At 37.9% G+C, this 17,131-nt stretch overlaps 2 protein-coding genes across 2 annotated transcripts in view; both read right to left on the bottom strand.

Moving 5' to 3' along the window:
* stk24a (serine/threonine kinase 24a (STE20 homolog, yeast)) overlaps positions 1-3,153 on the bottom strand; it is an 11,384-nt gene extending 8,231 nt beyond the window's left edge. Inside the window, exon 1 of the mRNA XM_037686470.1 lies at positions 2,674-3,153. Within this exon, the coding sequence (XP_037542398.1) occupies positions 2,674-2,715 (42 nt within the window). The 5' untranslated portion in view covers positions 2,716-3,153. The remainder of the gene's footprint in view (positions 1-2,673) is intronic.
* Positions 3,154-5,853: 2,700 nt separating this feature from the next.
* Positions 5,854-16,499, bottom strand: slc15a1a (solute carrier family 15 member 1a). Its single transcript, XM_037686471.1, has 21 exons — positions 16,478-16,499; positions 16,228-16,369; positions 15,251-15,370; positions 15,067-15,166; positions 12,691-12,781; positions 12,521-12,604; positions 12,356-12,438; positions 12,077-12,163; positions 11,903-11,992; positions 11,773-11,817; positions 11,610-11,642; positions 11,436-11,524; positions 10,273-10,354; positions 10,039-10,158; positions 9,786-9,929; positions 9,656-9,702; positions 9,407-9,514; positions 9,195-9,306; positions 8,296-8,433; positions 6,188-6,295; positions 5,854-6,088 (listed from the first exon to the last, which is right to left on the bottom strand). The coding sequence occupies exons 1-21, from the start codon at positions 16,482-16,484 to the stop codon at positions 5,861-5,863; spliced, it is 2,058 nt and encodes a 685-aa protein (XP_037542399.1). The 5' UTR covers positions 16,485-16,499; the 3' UTR covers positions 5,854-5,860.
* Positions 16,500-17,131: the final 632 nt, after the last annotated feature.

Raw genomic sequence — 17,131 nt, forward strand, 5'->3', positions numbered from 1 at the left:
TATATATATATATAATAAACTACTACTTACTACTTGTACTACTATTCCTACTTCGCGTTTTTTCACTTATCGTGGGTCTTTAGGGTACGGATCCCCTACACCTACGATAAACGAGGGACTACTGTAATTCCTGCCCTGTGTAATGCTTGCATCATAAAATAACATAATATAGTCATCTGTGGCTTAATGGCCTTCCACTACAAACTGAGTGACTACATCCTAAATTATTGACCGAGCTAAATGGCCTGTTTCCCCATGGAGAACTGGGGAGGGCATATTAGCTTCTAAATTGACCAGTAAAACGAAATAAATCATTTAGAAAAATACATTTCATCATCAATGTAGTTGACATATGAATAATCTAATGAGTAATAATACATTTAAGACATATACTCTTTAGTAGCTTTATAAAAAAAATAAAAAAAAGGCTTTATGCAATTAAGACAGATTTCTAACTGACCAGGTAAAAGTCAAAAAGACAATGATAAATTGGAGTACACAAGAAATTGCTTTATAGTCCCCACCCATGGGAACACTTTTCCTGTAAAACTGCTAATGCACAACCTACAAGGAAAGAGAGATGAGCAGCTCCACTTTGAAAACCTGGCAGAGGGGATTGTTGAATTTGCTGGCGAGCTAAGGGGCTTTACATCAAAGAGAGCTGTGCAGAAATACGCAGATTAGAAACAACAAAACTAAAATCCTGTCATAACACTGGCGTGATCAGTCATCCAGGTGAAATTTAAAATGTCAGCACAGTGACCACACATGTTGAGAATAGACCTGCCACATCCACAGCCCGCAGGTTTACGACACCTTTACTGGAGCAATAAATAACAGATTTTTAAGTGTTGATGAGAAATAAATAATGCGCAGATAAGGACAGATGTTTCGTAGCTTTGTTGTTAGTTACCGAAACAAATATCCAAACACTGATTACAGATTTTTTTTTTTTTAAGTGACTGCTAGTTGTGCTTTAATTATTTCATTCTTTCATTTAGCCTTTATTTATCCAGGTAGTCTAATTGAGTCACGAGAACTCATTTTCAAGAGAGACCTGTTTAGGGAGCAGATGGGGGTTAAGGGCCTTGCTCATGGGCCCAGAGTGGGGCGAATGAGGGTGGGGGCAGGTGTGGGTGCTTCACCCCACCCACATTTTTTAAAAAATGTTGTCAGTACTGGGGCTTGAAGCGACGATCTTCCGATCACAGGCCCACCTTCTCTAACCTGTGCCACCACTCCCCCATTATATTGCAAATGAAATATTTTGAGGGTTGTGTGGCTACTTTCGGCTTCAAATTTAAACATTTCTAAATGCAAGCCTGGGATTTGGAAAACTGTGTCCGTATAGATTCAACTCAATTCAGTTTATTTATACAGCACCAAGTCACAACAGAAGTCATCTCAGGGCACTGAACAGAAACATTCATATGTATAAAAAGTAAGTTAATAACATTATTTATCTGAGGAGCAGACTGCTTTGAATTTAACTCCATCACAGAACTATCATCTTGAAGTATAACAGCGACAGTGGAAAGGAAAAACTCCCTCATGAGGAAGAAACCTTTAGCAGAACCAGGCTCAGGACAAGCGGCCATCTGCTTCGACCGGCTGGGTTTGAAAGGAACAGATACACAATGGCAGGTCGAGAATCACAAAATAATTTCAAATGAAAACTACTCATTTGTAACTATTTGTTTTAAGAAATTAGGTCAATTTGTCCTCGAGTAGTCTAAGCCTATGGCAGCATAACAAGCCAACCTTAACTACATGATTTACTAAAAAAGAAAGTCTTAAGCCCAGTCTTAAAACTGGAAAATGTTACAGACAGAAACTGGAAGTTGGTTCCACAAGAGAGGAGCCTGATAACTGGAAGATCTTCCTCCCATTCTGCTTTTGGAAACTCTAGGAAACGCAAGTAAGCCTGCAGTTTGAGAGCCAAGTGCTCTGTTAGGAAAATATGGTACAATAAGTTGAGTAATATAAGATGGAGCTAGGTTGTTGAGAGCTTTACAGATTAGAAGATTTTGAATTCTATTCTGAATTTGACAGGGAGTCAATGGATATAAATGGTATAAATGCTAGGAAAAAAATCATAACTTTAGCTAATACTAATTTAACAACATAATGAATATGCAAACTAATTACTATGAACACAATGAATGTGAAAAAACCCAATAAGCATTTATTGTTTCATGATATTCCGATGGTTTTACTACATAATTTTAAGCTAGTTGTATAAATTGCAATAATTGCAACTATGCTGCTACACGTCCAACATATTCCCTGAGGGAGCTTTTTAACAAAAAGTGCATTTAAACTGAAATGTGGCCAGTTAAGCTGTGCTGTTTTGTGCTTTTCACCTGAATTCACATCATAAATGCAAATATAGGAACAGCACAGAAACGGTGCAGCACCTCTCAAGATAAACTGCTTGTGCCATTTAACCATAAAACTAAAGAGAAACAGGAAAAAACGCGGAAATAAACAAGCTATAGTTTGTTCAGGCAGGTGAATGTGTCCACTTCATAAACTCTGTCAGGTGATAGGCAGTAATTGTGGGAGGCACAGTGACCAGATTAATTTATTATGAAAAGTGGCTATATCCAAAACATTGTAAATGATAACTTACATCTCTAAAAATAAAAAGGAAAACGTATTAATGCTGGTTACCTGGATCCCCGGTAGTCCAGTCTGAATAGGGGAGTGAGCCATGGCGTCAATAAGCAGATGACGCCTCTCCAGCTTTCCTTATCAGATAAGTAACGACACTTTCCAGACCCCCACCTTGAGTACAGTTAACTCTGCAAGGCTGTTAAAAGTGTCCAAACGTTACTTATTTATTCTGGACCAGCTCGACTCGTCTGCTTCTACTTGGAGCCTTCTCCCAACTCTCCTTCCGCAGTTGAAGGCTAATGTTAGCCGCCTGTTAGCATTTAGCAGAGTAACGGTAACTCCGGAAGCTCTCGGCGCGGCCCCGTCGCTTCCCCGGTGATAAGACAGAACAGTCCGGTTAAAATCAGCTGCAAACGAGGGGTAAACGCACGCTGCTGTGTAGTTGTGCCACTTCTTGTTTTACTCTGGCATCGTTTTTCCTCCGTCTCCCGGAGCCATCTTGGTTAATGTAATCTCATTTTTTTTTTCTTCTTCTTTTGGACCAATCAGGAAGAGCAGAGGGAGAAAACGTCGTTACTCGTTAACCAAAACGTCACCAAAGAATTTATGGTAGGAAGTTGTATCATATAATCAATCCTTATGTCTGTCCCAATTACTCCTTAAAACATGAGTAATATAATCTGTCCAAGTTCAATTTTAATTAAAAGGATCTGAATTGAACAAAAATATTTCATAATCTACAAATAGGATCATACAAGAAAAAAAAAACTTGTTTAAACATTTGCATATTCTTAAAAAAGGCTCAAAATGCAGTTTTAACTTTTATAATGTAAAGTAGATATTTGATCCATCCATCCATCCATTATCTTTACCCGTTTATTCCATTTTGGGTCACGGGGGTCGCTGGTGCCCATGTCCAGCAATCACTGTGCGATGGGCGGGGTACACCCTGGACGGGTCGCAAGTCCATCACAGGGACACATAGAGACAAACGAGACAAACAAACATTCACTCTCTCACTCACACCTAGGGACAATTTAGAGTTACCAATCAGCCTAACATGCATGTTTTTGGTCTGTGGGAGGAAACCGGAGCACCCGGAGAAAACCCACGCATGCACGGAGAGAACATGCAAACTCCACCCAGAACGGCCCCTGGACCGGGGTTTGAACCAGGGACCTGCTTGCTGAGAGGCAGCAGCTCTACCAGTTGCGCCACCGTGCTGCCCGATATTTGATCCCCGTATACATAATTCAATTCTTTTATTCCAACAAATATTTCAGAAGTCCATCTGCAACAAACTTTTCAGATAGCTCATTCTGGATAAATGGTCCCATGTTTCATATCATTGCTTTCACCTCCATGTATTTACAAGTACCATATTTTTCAGACTATAAGGCACACTTAAAATCCTTGAATTTTCTCGAAAATCCACAGTGAGCCTTAAGTCTCCAGTATACTTGTGCGTACGTGAGTCTGCGGAGGTCCGCGCGTACCAGATTAGAGTTGAAGTGGACGCTTGCAGGGCATGTCCGTGCAAAGCTCAATTTTTACGACCACGTACACGTACTTGATGTTGCACAATAAACTGCCCAGCGACTGACTGTTTTATATGCGACACCAATGTATTAAATTCCCCTTCTTCATCCCTGATCTGGTTTAATGGCCTTTTCTTTAGTTTTTTTCTTTTCCCAAGAGGTAAGTGGTCTCTTCCTTCTCCGTTGACTCCATGACTGAAATGGTGAGAAATGAAGGACTTTGTCACGAGCAAATTAAAATCAGGTCCAGCGTGGCTGTGAAATCTGGAGATTTCCTGGTGGGCTGGCCTGATGCGTGGGCTGCAGAGCCAGTGGTCCCTGTTTTTATTTTTTAGAACTTTTTATTAACAACATATAAACACAGAGCACCGCTGCGGCTGGGGCTGCCAGCTCTCGTTTTGTATTTTTTTGTTTTTTGCGACCTGTCAATCAATCCAGTAGGTGTGTCAGCAAATGACCAATCGGCGACCTCAATATGTCCCGAAGGTAAACGCCCCTTGCCTGCGGAGCTGCTCTGCAGCCGCTCAGGGTGAACGCTCGAGTATGAAGTCTCAACCCTCTGTGGACAGTGCACACAGTTTTCACGTGACTGACAGGACGCGCGAGCATACTGTAGTATTTATAATCCAGTGTGCCTTATGTATTAATTCTGGTTGTGCTTACTGACGTCGAAGCGATTCAATGTGGTGCGCAGCGCTCACAAATATGTCAAAATGAACTTGTTTCGCGCCTTATAATCCGATGCACCTTATGTATGAAAACAGACCCGTTCATTGATATTGCACCTTATAATCTGGTGCGCCTTATAGTCCAAAAAATACGGTACAGGTATATGTGAAATAAATTTTTGACTAATTACAACTGCATTGTAGTTATTTATAATGTGATTTACTAATATAAAGGATTTTTATACAAAATATTCCCAATGTTGATACTCTGCTGGAAGGATTGTGACTTTCTTGAGTACACCAAAATGAAAAATGTGATATAATTTGTTCCAAAAGGAAATATATGTCTGAAATGTTGATTGTGATGCAAACAAGTCGTCTGACAAATATTCTCACAATTAATGGCTTTTTTAAACCAATATTGTGAAAAACCAAACAACACTGTCTGGTTTTAACTATACTGATTGTAATGTTTAAATGAGAGTGTTTCCAGTTTTTACTGTAATTATTAAGAGCATCTTATTGTATGTTCCAAAATGTACCACTGCCCCATCAGTAAAAGGCTACAAACACAATCATGGGTAATCTAATTTTGTTAGCTAAATCAAGGTATTGGTTTGATATGTTTATAATAATTATATTAAGTAATAATTCATATTTTAAGCCTGCAAAGCAATTTGAGAACAAAATCCCAGGAGAACAAAGTTATGTGAAAAACACACAGAGGAATTATGTTTTTTTAAATTGTTTATTTTGTCATAACTAAGACATTCATATAAAAATACATATAAAAACAAAATGCATAGATTAGTGGATTGATGTTAGCTAGTGGGTTACATCTCCAATATCACATTTATTATATGAATTTGTTTTTCTAAATTCAGTGATATAGGTTTTGGTTTGGTTAGCTTATGATGTCATTTTGCCATTACAATATAAAATATTTAAAATTCACACACACATACACAATCTTTATACATTATCCCATTTGTGTTGATGTCATACTCTGAATATGAATCCATTCCTAGTGGCTGTTGTTCATAATTGGGTTTGTTTGTCTTTATTATCTTTATCATCACCTTTCTTCATCATCTCCACCTCTAACGTCTGCAGCTCGGCATTTTTATCCTCGTCATCGTCACCGTCTTTCTTTCTGAACTGGGCCTCGATCTCCGCAGGATCGATGTACGTGTAGAAATATGCCATGAAGGAGAAGATGACGCACACAGCCACCAACAGAGAGGCAAACAGGATGTACTCGGCCCACTTTGGAGCAACAGGAGAGAGATGTGGAGTTTAACTTGAATATCACAGCATGTGTTGTTTTCATTGTCATGAATGTCAGATTGCATTTTTTTTGTCTACCTTTTTGGGAATCTTTGCAAGCTCTGCCACAATCAGGACAATAATGTTGCCAATAGCAACGGTCAGCAGCCAGCCTGCTTGCAGCACTGCCTTCATGTTACTAGGTGCCTTGTTGACAAAAATAAAGAAGAATTTAAATAAATTTATAAAGACAATAAACAAACAAACAAACAAAAAAAGATTGAGAATTTAAGCTGTTCTTGTCTGAATTTCTGAATGGTTGAATAAAATCAATCATAACTTTATGACCACCTATTTAACGTATTATATAGTTGTATATCTGGCTGTCAGCAGCAGACATTTTATGCCCAGTAAGTTCAATCCTTCAACAACAGCCAGACTGCGCTTTAGAATCAGTCTATAGATAATTATGCTGCTCAGCTGTCATTAACATGTAATACAGTTTCTTTTGCACTTGCTCTGGCAGAGAGACATATGGTTTTGTTTGATTTGAAAGCAGAAATGGCCATCATTTGTACAAAAGAGGCCTCGTTATGAAAATGGCACATCACAAACAATCAGTTTGATGGAGATCTAGAAAATAAGAAGACCAAGTCAACTTCATAAAATTGTTCTTGTGCTCCTCAGCTCGTTCTTGTTAATACTACAAGTCGTCTATCACAGTTTGGCTCTCAGTGCTACATATGTTTTTACACTGGCTTGCTTTTATTCCTGCCTCAAGCACATCATTTCTTGTCTAACACGGTGCGCTAAGATTCATAACTGGCTGTAGCTGCTGCACTGCACCATTCACTGGTTAACTGTTCATCATTAACTTCACGCAGACTCTCTCACTGGTACATTTTCATGTTTAAATCACTTCTTGGTCTGCTGCCTTCATACATTTCCTCCTACATGTCACTGCGTGAGTGCAGCTACAGCGTGCGCTCTCAGGACATTATTACATGCAGTGTTTCCTCAGTGAGGACTGAACTAGGCAAATGGCCTTCTCCTCCGCTCCTGTTTTCTGGAATATCTTGCAAAAAGATCTGAAGCTCTCGACCTTGACCTCTCTAAGTGGCTTCAAACATTTACTAAGTTCATGGCCAAAACTAATGCAGACATGTTCTAGTTTTTAATATTCTACATCGCTTTAACCTAGCTGCTTTTGTTTCTTTAAAAAAAAAAATAGAATTTCTCCCATTTACTTTTCATTTTATATGCTTTTTTTATGATCGTCTACTGTTGTCATCTGTGTTCTTTGTTTAAATCAGGTCTCTCTTGTAAATGAGTCCTCGAGGCTTAATGAGACTAACCTGCATAAATAAAGGTTGAATGAATGAATTCCAAATTAAATAAATGGGATTAATCAATATTTTTCACTTTTATAATATTATAACCAAGGCTTAATTTATAAACCGATCAATGCTGGAACGCAAATGTCTGGCAGGCCAGGAGGGGGTGGTCTGGGAGTCCCCCTCAAAAAAAAAATAAAAAAAATTGCTTGAATAAAGTAGATGTGATTTCTTCATTTTGGTTTATTTTAACGGGTTGTTAAACATCTACGTTTACCTACATTTGTAAACACTCTGCTTCTGTCATCCTCCCCCCCTCCCCATTACTTGACAGAACCGTCAAGTAAGCCGGGCTTGAAACCAAGCCCAACACTGTCCCTGCTCGTTGTTGTCCGATTATGTGTGAAACCTCCAGGCGCCTGCCTGCAGCTGCCTATGAGCTCCTGCCCGCGTACGACTGCCTGGTTAGCTCGTTCAGCACTCACCCCGCCACTCTTTTAGGGGTGGAGATGTTTTAAGGGTAGATGTGGAAATGCTACTTGAAGAGGCAGCTCGTATTTGATATTAAGAAGTCGTAAGTGGCGGTTGTGTTTAAAATGAGTGTTTATGTAATTATTTTCAGTTTACATATCCAATATAAGTTTTATTCATTCAAAGCAGTCATATTTGTTTGTAACTTTATTTTTATTAAGCCTAAGAGTTACTGGATCCAAGCAAACAGTTACTGGAATGCACCCTGTCAAAATAAGAGAGTTCCCGGATCCTATTCCGGCAAGATCCGGCTCATATTAAGCCCTGACTATAACCAATAAACATGTATCTTGAAATCTTTAATGGCTGCACTGACGTATGATGTTGAAATGATTTTTGTACCTGTGAGTAAGAGAACTCCAAACCAGTCACAGAAAACATCACTTCACCAGCAGTGATGAAGAAGTACTGCGGGATCTGGAGAGCCATGGGAGCCGAGTTGGGCTTGATGTCCTCCGCTTCAGTTATGGACACCTGACACTGAAATGAATCAGTTTGATAAATACAGGTCAAAATTAGTTTTCTACTGAAAAGTTTTAGCAAATCTCACTGAAAGTTCAAACCAAGAGCGTCGCTTCGTTTCACCAAAACAGTAATTATGGCACAAATTACGCCGTTTATTGTAGAATGAAACCAGCATTCCTTGAGAGAATGCATATTGCCTGCTGCGTTGATGTCAAAGTTTTAAACAAAAGTGTCACATGATATCTCAGTGCTCAGAGTATGTGTAGGAGATGACTCTCAGCTACTACCACACCAAATTTCAGCACAGTGTTTGTAAAATTACCCGACCTGGAGTCATTTAGTGTTTGCTAAGAGCAATTAGCTTTGACGACTTACATCATAGGTCATCAAAAATGATTGACATAAGACAAAATGGGTGTTTGATAGGTGTGTTTAGGAAAACATAAACATAAATATATCATATATACACATACATATATATTAAATAATTATTCATGATGAGGAAATAAGAGGCATGTGACTATTGTTTTTTCTTCTTTTTTCAAGCTTACTGTACATCACAGCTAGTTTTAACTTTCTGTTTGCAAGGTGGTGAAGTTGTAGCATATATTTGTTATTGCCATTGTTACTGCACATAATTTTGCTCCCTGTTGGTGAGTTATGAAACATGAAGTTACTCATACACTGTGCAGTATTTGCTAAGAATTTAGTATTTTGGAACATGTGTAAATGCAAAATTTCCCACATACACCATTATATTTAGGTCTAAAACTTACATTTGGCTCAAAGGTAAAAGTGCTGGGTAAGAAGTACGTGTATGAACTTCCAAATCCAAAATCCCTGCTGAATTCACACGACTGTGAACCGCTCTGCAAGGTGAACATTGTCCTGATGACCAAGGAAGGAAACATCTTTGAGAACTTGTTCAGCTTTAAGTTCATATTAATCTCTGTGGTAATAAAATACTCGGCAGATGAGGATCTGTTACCTTCCATTTTTTATCGTGGAGTAGTTGGAAAAATAAAGGGGCTCAATTTGTTCAAACAAGACTCCAGCAGTGGAGACATTCACTGCTACACTCATCCCGTTTACAAACCTGAAATATATGAAGCAAGAGTTGATAAAACTAGAACTAGTTCAACAATTTCCACGGCACAGAAAACTAAGGGTTGCATTTATATGGACACAGATCAATTTAAGCTATTAAAATGTCTTGAAGATTACTAAATAACCTTACCGGATTGCATTTTTTCCTTCTTGTGGCTTCGAAGTTAAATCCTCCGTCTAAGAGGAGAATTTATTTTATTAATTTACGCATCAGATTCTCTTCTATGTGTCTTTATTTTCATTGTGTGTTTTTTACTCACCAGCAGCCACACGTCACTGATATTTGAGGGGATGAGAAGCGTTTGTCGCTCATTTTTGGCCAAAAAGATGCTTTGTGTAATTGAAGCTTTGTCTATTGTGACGTCAATTTGTTGTTCTTCAAAAGTGAAATAGTCATCGCTGACCTGTAGGGTAAGCAGAGCAAACTCTGGGTTAATGACTCGTTTTACGCTTTTGAATTATGAATGTAAAATGTATTTATAAAGTTTGTTGTTATCAGTAAAATAAACATACCTGATTTGCAAGAAGATTCACCGGCTCTATGCCTGGTAACTGAACTGTAACTGGTTTATTTCCCATGTTCATTAATTTTAACTGACTCTGGGAGGCGGAGGGGAAGACGGGCAAAGTTTTCTGAAAATTAAAAAACAGCACTGATGATTTATTTAGATTAAATTAACCACTCAGCTGTCTTGTCATTTAATGTACTGGTACATGAGAAAAAAGTATTCATTGTTCTCGACTTACATCAATTTGAAGCTGGACCACAGCTGCACAGACAAAAGCAATAGATGCCAGAAACATCCCCACTGTCATTCTTTTCAGCGGTCTATTAAATTGACATAAAGTTTTGTTACATGTCTGTTTAAAATGTCAGCATCCAAAATATTTATTTTAGAAATATCTTCTTTTTTCTCTTCATTATTTTTTTTTTTTACCTTTAGCCTTGATAGTTTGATTTAGATTGCTTGAAATATAACCAGTCTTCCAGTGTGGAAAGACTTGAAGAAGAGAGGATGGAGAAAAGTTTCTGAAGTGATATGTGACATAAGTGTGGCAGCAAAGGTCAAAGGAAAGATTTACAATAGAGGAGTGAGACCAACTGTCTTTGGTTTGGAGACAGTAGTGTTGACAAAAAGATGAGAAAGCACTGGAAATGGCAGAAATGAAGATGTTGAGGTTCTCCTTAGGAGTGACAAGGATGGATAAGATTAGGAATTAGATCAGAGGTACAGCACAGGAACAACTGGGAGATAAAGTTAGAGAGACCACACTGAGATGGTTTGGACATGTCCAGAGGAGGGATAGTGGTTTGACAGTGGGTATACTGGTAGAAGGATGTTAGAAATGCAGCTGCCAGGAAAAAGACAAAGAGGAGAAATAACGAAGCAGTTAGAGAGGACATGGAGGTAGTTGGAATGAGGAGAGAGGATTTAGAGGACAGAGTGAGATGCAGGACGACTCGCTGTGACGACCCCTGAAGAGGGACAGCCCGAAAGAAGAAGAAGAATGCAAAGCAGAATTCAAAAACAGAATCATGATTTTTATAAAATCTCATGAACTTCTGTTGCTCAAGGCAATTAGGCAAAACAGTTCAGAAAATAGAGGCAATATGGTGGCATTAAAAGCAGCAGCTGTTTACACTAAATGTTTTTGTACTTATATGTATATGTATATATGTAAACATATGCATATATATATATAATGTACGTAGTTTAGCAAAAAACCTGAAACAAGTGGAAAGGGTTGAGTGAGAGAGGCAGCCACTTCCACTTGTTTCAGGTTGACGCTAAACTACATTAACAATGATACTAATTGTCCAGCTATTAATTCTGGAGCTAAGCAGGTTCTTACTGATTAATGGGAAACAAAGAGAAACAGAGATTACATCTCTTGAACGTCTCACTTACGTAAAGTTTAGACCACATTTTTTGATGAGAGGGTAAATCAAGTTGTCCATAATCGGCACCATAGTGAGGATCAAGATGGGGTTGAATGTCTTTAACAAACAAATGTTGAGTGAGTCTCCTTTCCAACACAGTAGTATAAATCTGAATTGGAGTGACAAAGTTTTATTTATTTACCTGCATTTGATCAGGCTGGATGACAAGTGACCCCTGCAGACACAAAGAAGGAATATCATGAAGCCACTGCTTTAGTAAATGATGAAAATGTAAATGATGAAAATGTAAATGATGAAAATGTAAGTGATGGGAATGTAAATGATGCATGTATCGTCAAACTTACAAAATGTCCATCCATTGTGGTGGCTTGCAGAGTCCATCTCGAACCCTTTAAAAGTGATAAAAAAAAATATTTAGCACTGCTGCAGACAGATTCTGTTGCCTTTCAAAACAGATGTATAGCTTAAAATTACCTTTTGATCAAACAGGGTCCAGAACATTGGCAGGGGGATGTATAAGAAAAGGACCTTCAGCACCATTTTTATCTGAGCAATGAGGAGTTTCTGCAGCAAAGAGAGACAGAGAATGAACAAGTGCAGGCCCTCTGAAGAGACAGCTATTATTAACCCCAAAAAATAAAAACTTACATCATATTTTTCATCCGCCCAGTCCATCCAGTGCTCCCTCTTTGGGTACTTGCTGCTTCTGTGTCTGTACCGATTCTTCATGGCAAACTAATACACAAATGGGATTTTAGAAATTAGGATTTCAGTCAGTCTATGATGAACAGTTTATCAATCCCAACAGAATTAAACTCTATTTCTGTAAAGAGAGATTGCTCAAAGAGCTATACATAAGACACGATTGTTCATAATCTTTCCACAAAACATCATTTCAAATGGGGTTTAATGCAGAAAACGACTTACCCCGATACATTTACACACATCCAGCATGATGTTCCCCTCTGGTTTAGCTTTGTAGTACATGCCACTCCCGACGATAAATACGACTGTGAGAGAACATCAGAGCAAAATGATGCGTTTCTGCACGCACTTTAAAACTAAAACCTTTGCATTAGGATGAACACGTACTGAGCGCGACCACCATCAGCGCTGCTGGCACTCCGAAAGCAAGAGCGTAACACTGCTGCTGACTGTGGATGCCACACTCCTGGGCTTCAGATAGAAACAGACAAGTTGTTTTAATTTTGTTTTTTACCTACTCTCTTAGTGATTTTAAGGCTTCTCTCAGCCACATTTACCTCTGAGGATTGGAGTGATGATGGTTGACAGAAGACTCCCACCATTGATGCACAAATAGAAAACAGAGAAGAATGTTCTCCTTTGTTTTTCCTACAAAGATAAAGTAACTTTTAGTGCATATTACTACAATGTCAAGGCAGCATCTGAACATTTCAGCCCCTTGAATAAATATTTTTTTATTCTGCACATTTTAACTCTTCTTCATCACTGTGTAGGCCTCATTATTTGAGTTTTGTTATGGTATTTTAGTGCTTTTTCTATACACTTACATATCTTTTTTAAAACCCATTCTTAGCTAGTTTTTGTTGCAGCAGTGATCTCCTGCCTGATTTGATTCTGGCTGTGTGCAGTGCTCTTTGGAGTTTGAACTTTCACTCTGTGCTTCGTCTGTTCCCTGATTTAGAAGTCCTTTTCTGGTCGGGGCTGTCAGCAGTGCTGTTCATTAGCAAACCTTTTTTCAGTCACACTTGTAAAATATAAAATAATAAATAAAGGAAGAGTCGTAGTTCTTATAAGATCAGTCCAAATTGTTTTTGCTGTGACCTTTCCTGTTGTGTGCCATGATGAGAATCAGATTTCTGCACTTGAATAAACTGAACATTTAAAAACATTTAGGTGTATAAATCATTGTTCAATCAGTCATTGCCCTTTATAGATTAAATATAGTCATTTTGATTTAATAATGCATTAAACTCCAGAACAGAACCAGAGGATTAAATACAAGTATCTGCACACAAATGACAAAATGAGTACAATTTATATAGAAAAATTGAATTAGTGAATGAATGCAGCTGGGATAATTACATATGAATGTGTGTGTGTGTACTTGTTTATGTTACTTTGTGAGGACCAATTTTGAACACACTACACTGTGAGGACCAAAGCCTGGTCCCCATAAGGTTCAAATGTCGTTGGCGGGTTAGGGGTTAGGTTTAGGACTAATGTGTGAATTGAGGATAGATTAGGTTTAGGATTAGATATGTACTGGTAATGGTTAGTCTTAGGGTTAGATATGTACTGGTAATGGTTAGGTTAGGGTAAAGGTCAGGGTTAGGCTATAGAAATGCATGAAAAATGAATGGAAGTCAATGCAAAGTCCACATAAAGATAGCAAGACAAACCTGTGTGTGTGTGCATGTGTGTGTGCATGTGTTTGTTCATGCGCGTGTGCATGTAACGCTGAGAAAAAACACTGGCTGGGGACATGGGGAAAAACAAAAAATGAACTGCTAAACAAGCAAAGCACAGATAGCTGATAACAACTGAAAACAACCAGGCAGAAGCAAGATATCTGAAACGATGCTAAGACCTAAAAACAAGAAAATCCAAAGAGATAAATTAAATTACTGCACCAGGACACCATGGAGACCCTCAAAACTGTGACAAGTTGACCCTCGGTGCTTTGAAATATACAAAAAATATTACAAACAACACTAAAAAACAGGATTTCATTGACAAATCTTGGTGCAATAGAGACCAAAAACTAAGTAAAATATTGTTTGTCTAAAATTACAAGTTTTCAGGAACAAATGAGAAGTTAAGGTCATTAATTGTGTACACGCTGCAGTATAATTACCTCAAAAGAGGTTTAAAAACAGATGCAAAATGCTGAATCTTTTTGTAAAGTCTATTCCAAAAGCATATCGCTTTATTCAAAATGTACAGACAGACCTCATACAAGCATATGCTATTTATGTTAGAGGCTTGTCCATCTGAAGGGAAAAAATCATGAATGTTTCTCCCGACATGTTAACCCAGATGTTTTTCTTACAGTTTAACAAGTGGCCCTTCAATTGGTTTAACTAAGTCAATATAAACCTTTATCTAAATATTGCCCTCTCTTAGTGTAAAAGCTGGTTAGTCAAGATACTGAATCAACTACTAATACTACTAATGTGGCCTCAGAGCACTTTTCTAATTAGAGGTAAATAGTGTTTGATATTTGTCATCTCTAACCCCAGATTTTCTAATAATCTTACATTTTTCAACATACATTGATAGTTTTATGCTTCCCTGAGCTCATTCTTGAGCCACAAAATGGTTTCAACTGTGTTTCTTGTATGCATAAATATTACTCTTGAAACAGAATTTTATGCCAAACACACTATCGCAAACAAAGTGAATGATGTTCCCATTAGATTTTGTGCAAGAACGACCAGCAAGTTGCATGGCATGTTTACTTCAGTGTAAACACAGTGGGATTAAGATTTACAGCACAACACGATTTGATAAACGGCAACAAAAAGCAGATAAAAGATTAAGAGAGAGCTCGTGAGCTATAAAATGTTCGAACTACGGATGTTTCAAGGTGCAAACTGCAGCCAAAGATCAAACATTAGACGATAACAGATGAGGGCAGGTGGTACTAATCTAACCTGGTGATCACCAAACTGGTCTCCACCAAACGCAGCCACACAAGGTTTGATGCCGCCGGTGCCGAGGGCGATGAGGAAGAGGCCAACCATAGACAAAACTCTTGAGGAAAGAAGAAGCAAATGAAAAACGAGGACAAATGTGGTGAAATGTATCCTCGACAGTGACTTTAATATTAAGACCTACATGTGAAAGGTCATGTTGTCAGGGGTCCCGTCTCTGTTTGTGTCGGTGATGTCATGGATTGCACTGATCGCCATCGCCACCTGGCCAATCGTGTAAACGATGGACAGGTAGATGATAGTCCTGTGAGAGACATGTTACAGAAAATAGACATTTAAATTGTTTTCAGGTAAAACTTTTATCATCAAATCTTTAAAAGTCCAAACTTTAGGCTTTTTTATCCACATATTTAGATGAAATATTAGTTTACTCTGTTGCTGTATGTGATAAATACACTGGATTATAGTCTTTGCCCAATGAAACAGTGGGAGCAAATACAAAAATAAATGAACTGGATATATAGAGGTTTTTTTGTGTGTGTGGGGAATTTATAACTTTTGTTAACATAGACAAAATAGTCTGGGGAAAAAAAAAGATAAAAAAGACATTTCAGGCATCAACATTTCAAAGTATAGTGCAGATTGGAGGAATTTATCGACAGAGTTGAATTCAGACCAAACTGATGAGCTAATGACTAGTCTGAGTGGGGACAAAACCAAAGTAGAATGCTGTTTTAAAACAGCCCCAATCTAAAAAAAATTTTAAACGCTTCTGCAACGGTGCTTTGAAACTATTGTCAATTTTGCATTGTGCAACTATTGCAGAAAAATTTTAAAGTTCCTGTCAGACATGCCTCAGGCTGCGTCTGGAGTGCTACAGCCAGCTGTTGTTGTTATTGCTTGTGCTTGCAAACAACCAGGAAATGGTTGTTAACAAACTTTAATACAAAACTGACAGCGTGCAAATATTTTTTGCATACAATTATTTGAGATTTAAGTTTAAAGATGTAAGAAATCCATTCCCAACAAGCCTAAAAACCCTCGTATTAAGCTTTGTTTCTCCAAACTGAAAATGTTTAAAGAGCTATCTACAGCAGGTAAGATGTTAATGTTTTCATATATCATTCTGCAAAATCCAGCTTCAAAGGATCAACATCTTACTTGAACTTTCCCAGCCAGGAGTCGGCCACGATGGCCCCGAGAATGGGGGTCAGGTAGCAGAGAGCCACAAAGACGTGGTAGATGGAGGTGGCCAAGTCATCGTCCCATTTCAAAAAGTACTTAAAGTACAGAACCAGCACCGCTGTGGAAAGGCAACAACCACAGCTTTGTCTGAAATAACATCTACAACATATTCAGGCTAACCGCATTAAAGTAAAAAAATCAGGGGGAGAATACACAAACCCCTCACCTCTCATCCCATAGTAGGAGAACCTCTCACAGAACTCGTTCACAACAATGAAGAAGATGCTGAGCGGGTATCCGAACACCTCTTTACTCTGTTTGAAATAAATAAATAACATATTTGAAGTTTATATAGTTAATTCTAAAATAGATCATTCAATATAGCAACACCAAAATAAATCACTAACAAAACAATATATTAATTCTAAATATAATCAAATAGTTATTCTCCATTATGCAAAAAGCATTTTTAGTACATTTGAATGCAAAACAAATGACGCATGCGTTGACATTTTCTATTTGTCTTTTATATATGGGACAAATATTTAAAACGTTTCCCTACAAAAATGTAACAATGCCCAGGTTTTTATGCTAATAAGTTTTGTGTTTAAATGAGATAAAAAAACAAACAAATTAGTAGTAAACTATTTATGTGGACTCCATTTGATTTAAACAATAAACTAAAATATTCTAGCATCAACACCTTGAAACTACACCAAGTGTCAGGCAACTGTACTAATTTAGTGAAAATGTTGCAGTTGTATCTGCTTGATTTGTAAAAATGATCGTTTAAGTCTTGTAGTTATGCTACACAGTAATAGCAATAAACACAGGTCGTTACCGTTCCTTTGTTCTTCTTCTCCTTTTTGAGATCTTCATG

The sequence above is a fragment of the Nematolebias whitei genome, chromosome 13 (assembly GCF_014905685.2).
Source record: "Nematolebias whitei isolate Nwh7 chromosome 13, NemWhi1, whole genome shotgun sequence".
Lineage (NCBI taxonomy): Eukaryota > Metazoa > Chordata > Actinopteri > Cyprinodontiformes > Rivulidae > Nematolebias > Nematolebias whitei.

Bases quoted from the DNA above. Each gene is read 5' to 3' on its own strand.
- slc15a1a (XM_037686471.1), bottom strand. The intron at 15,167-15,250 runs GTAGGTCTTAAT...TCTTTCCTCAAG, and splicing joins GACAACATGACCTTTCACAT to AGTTTTGTCTATGGTTGGCC. The intron at 11,643-11,772 runs GTAAGTTTGACG...TTGTGTCTGCAG, and splicing joins CCACAATGGATGGACATTTT to GGGTCACTTGTCATCCAGCC.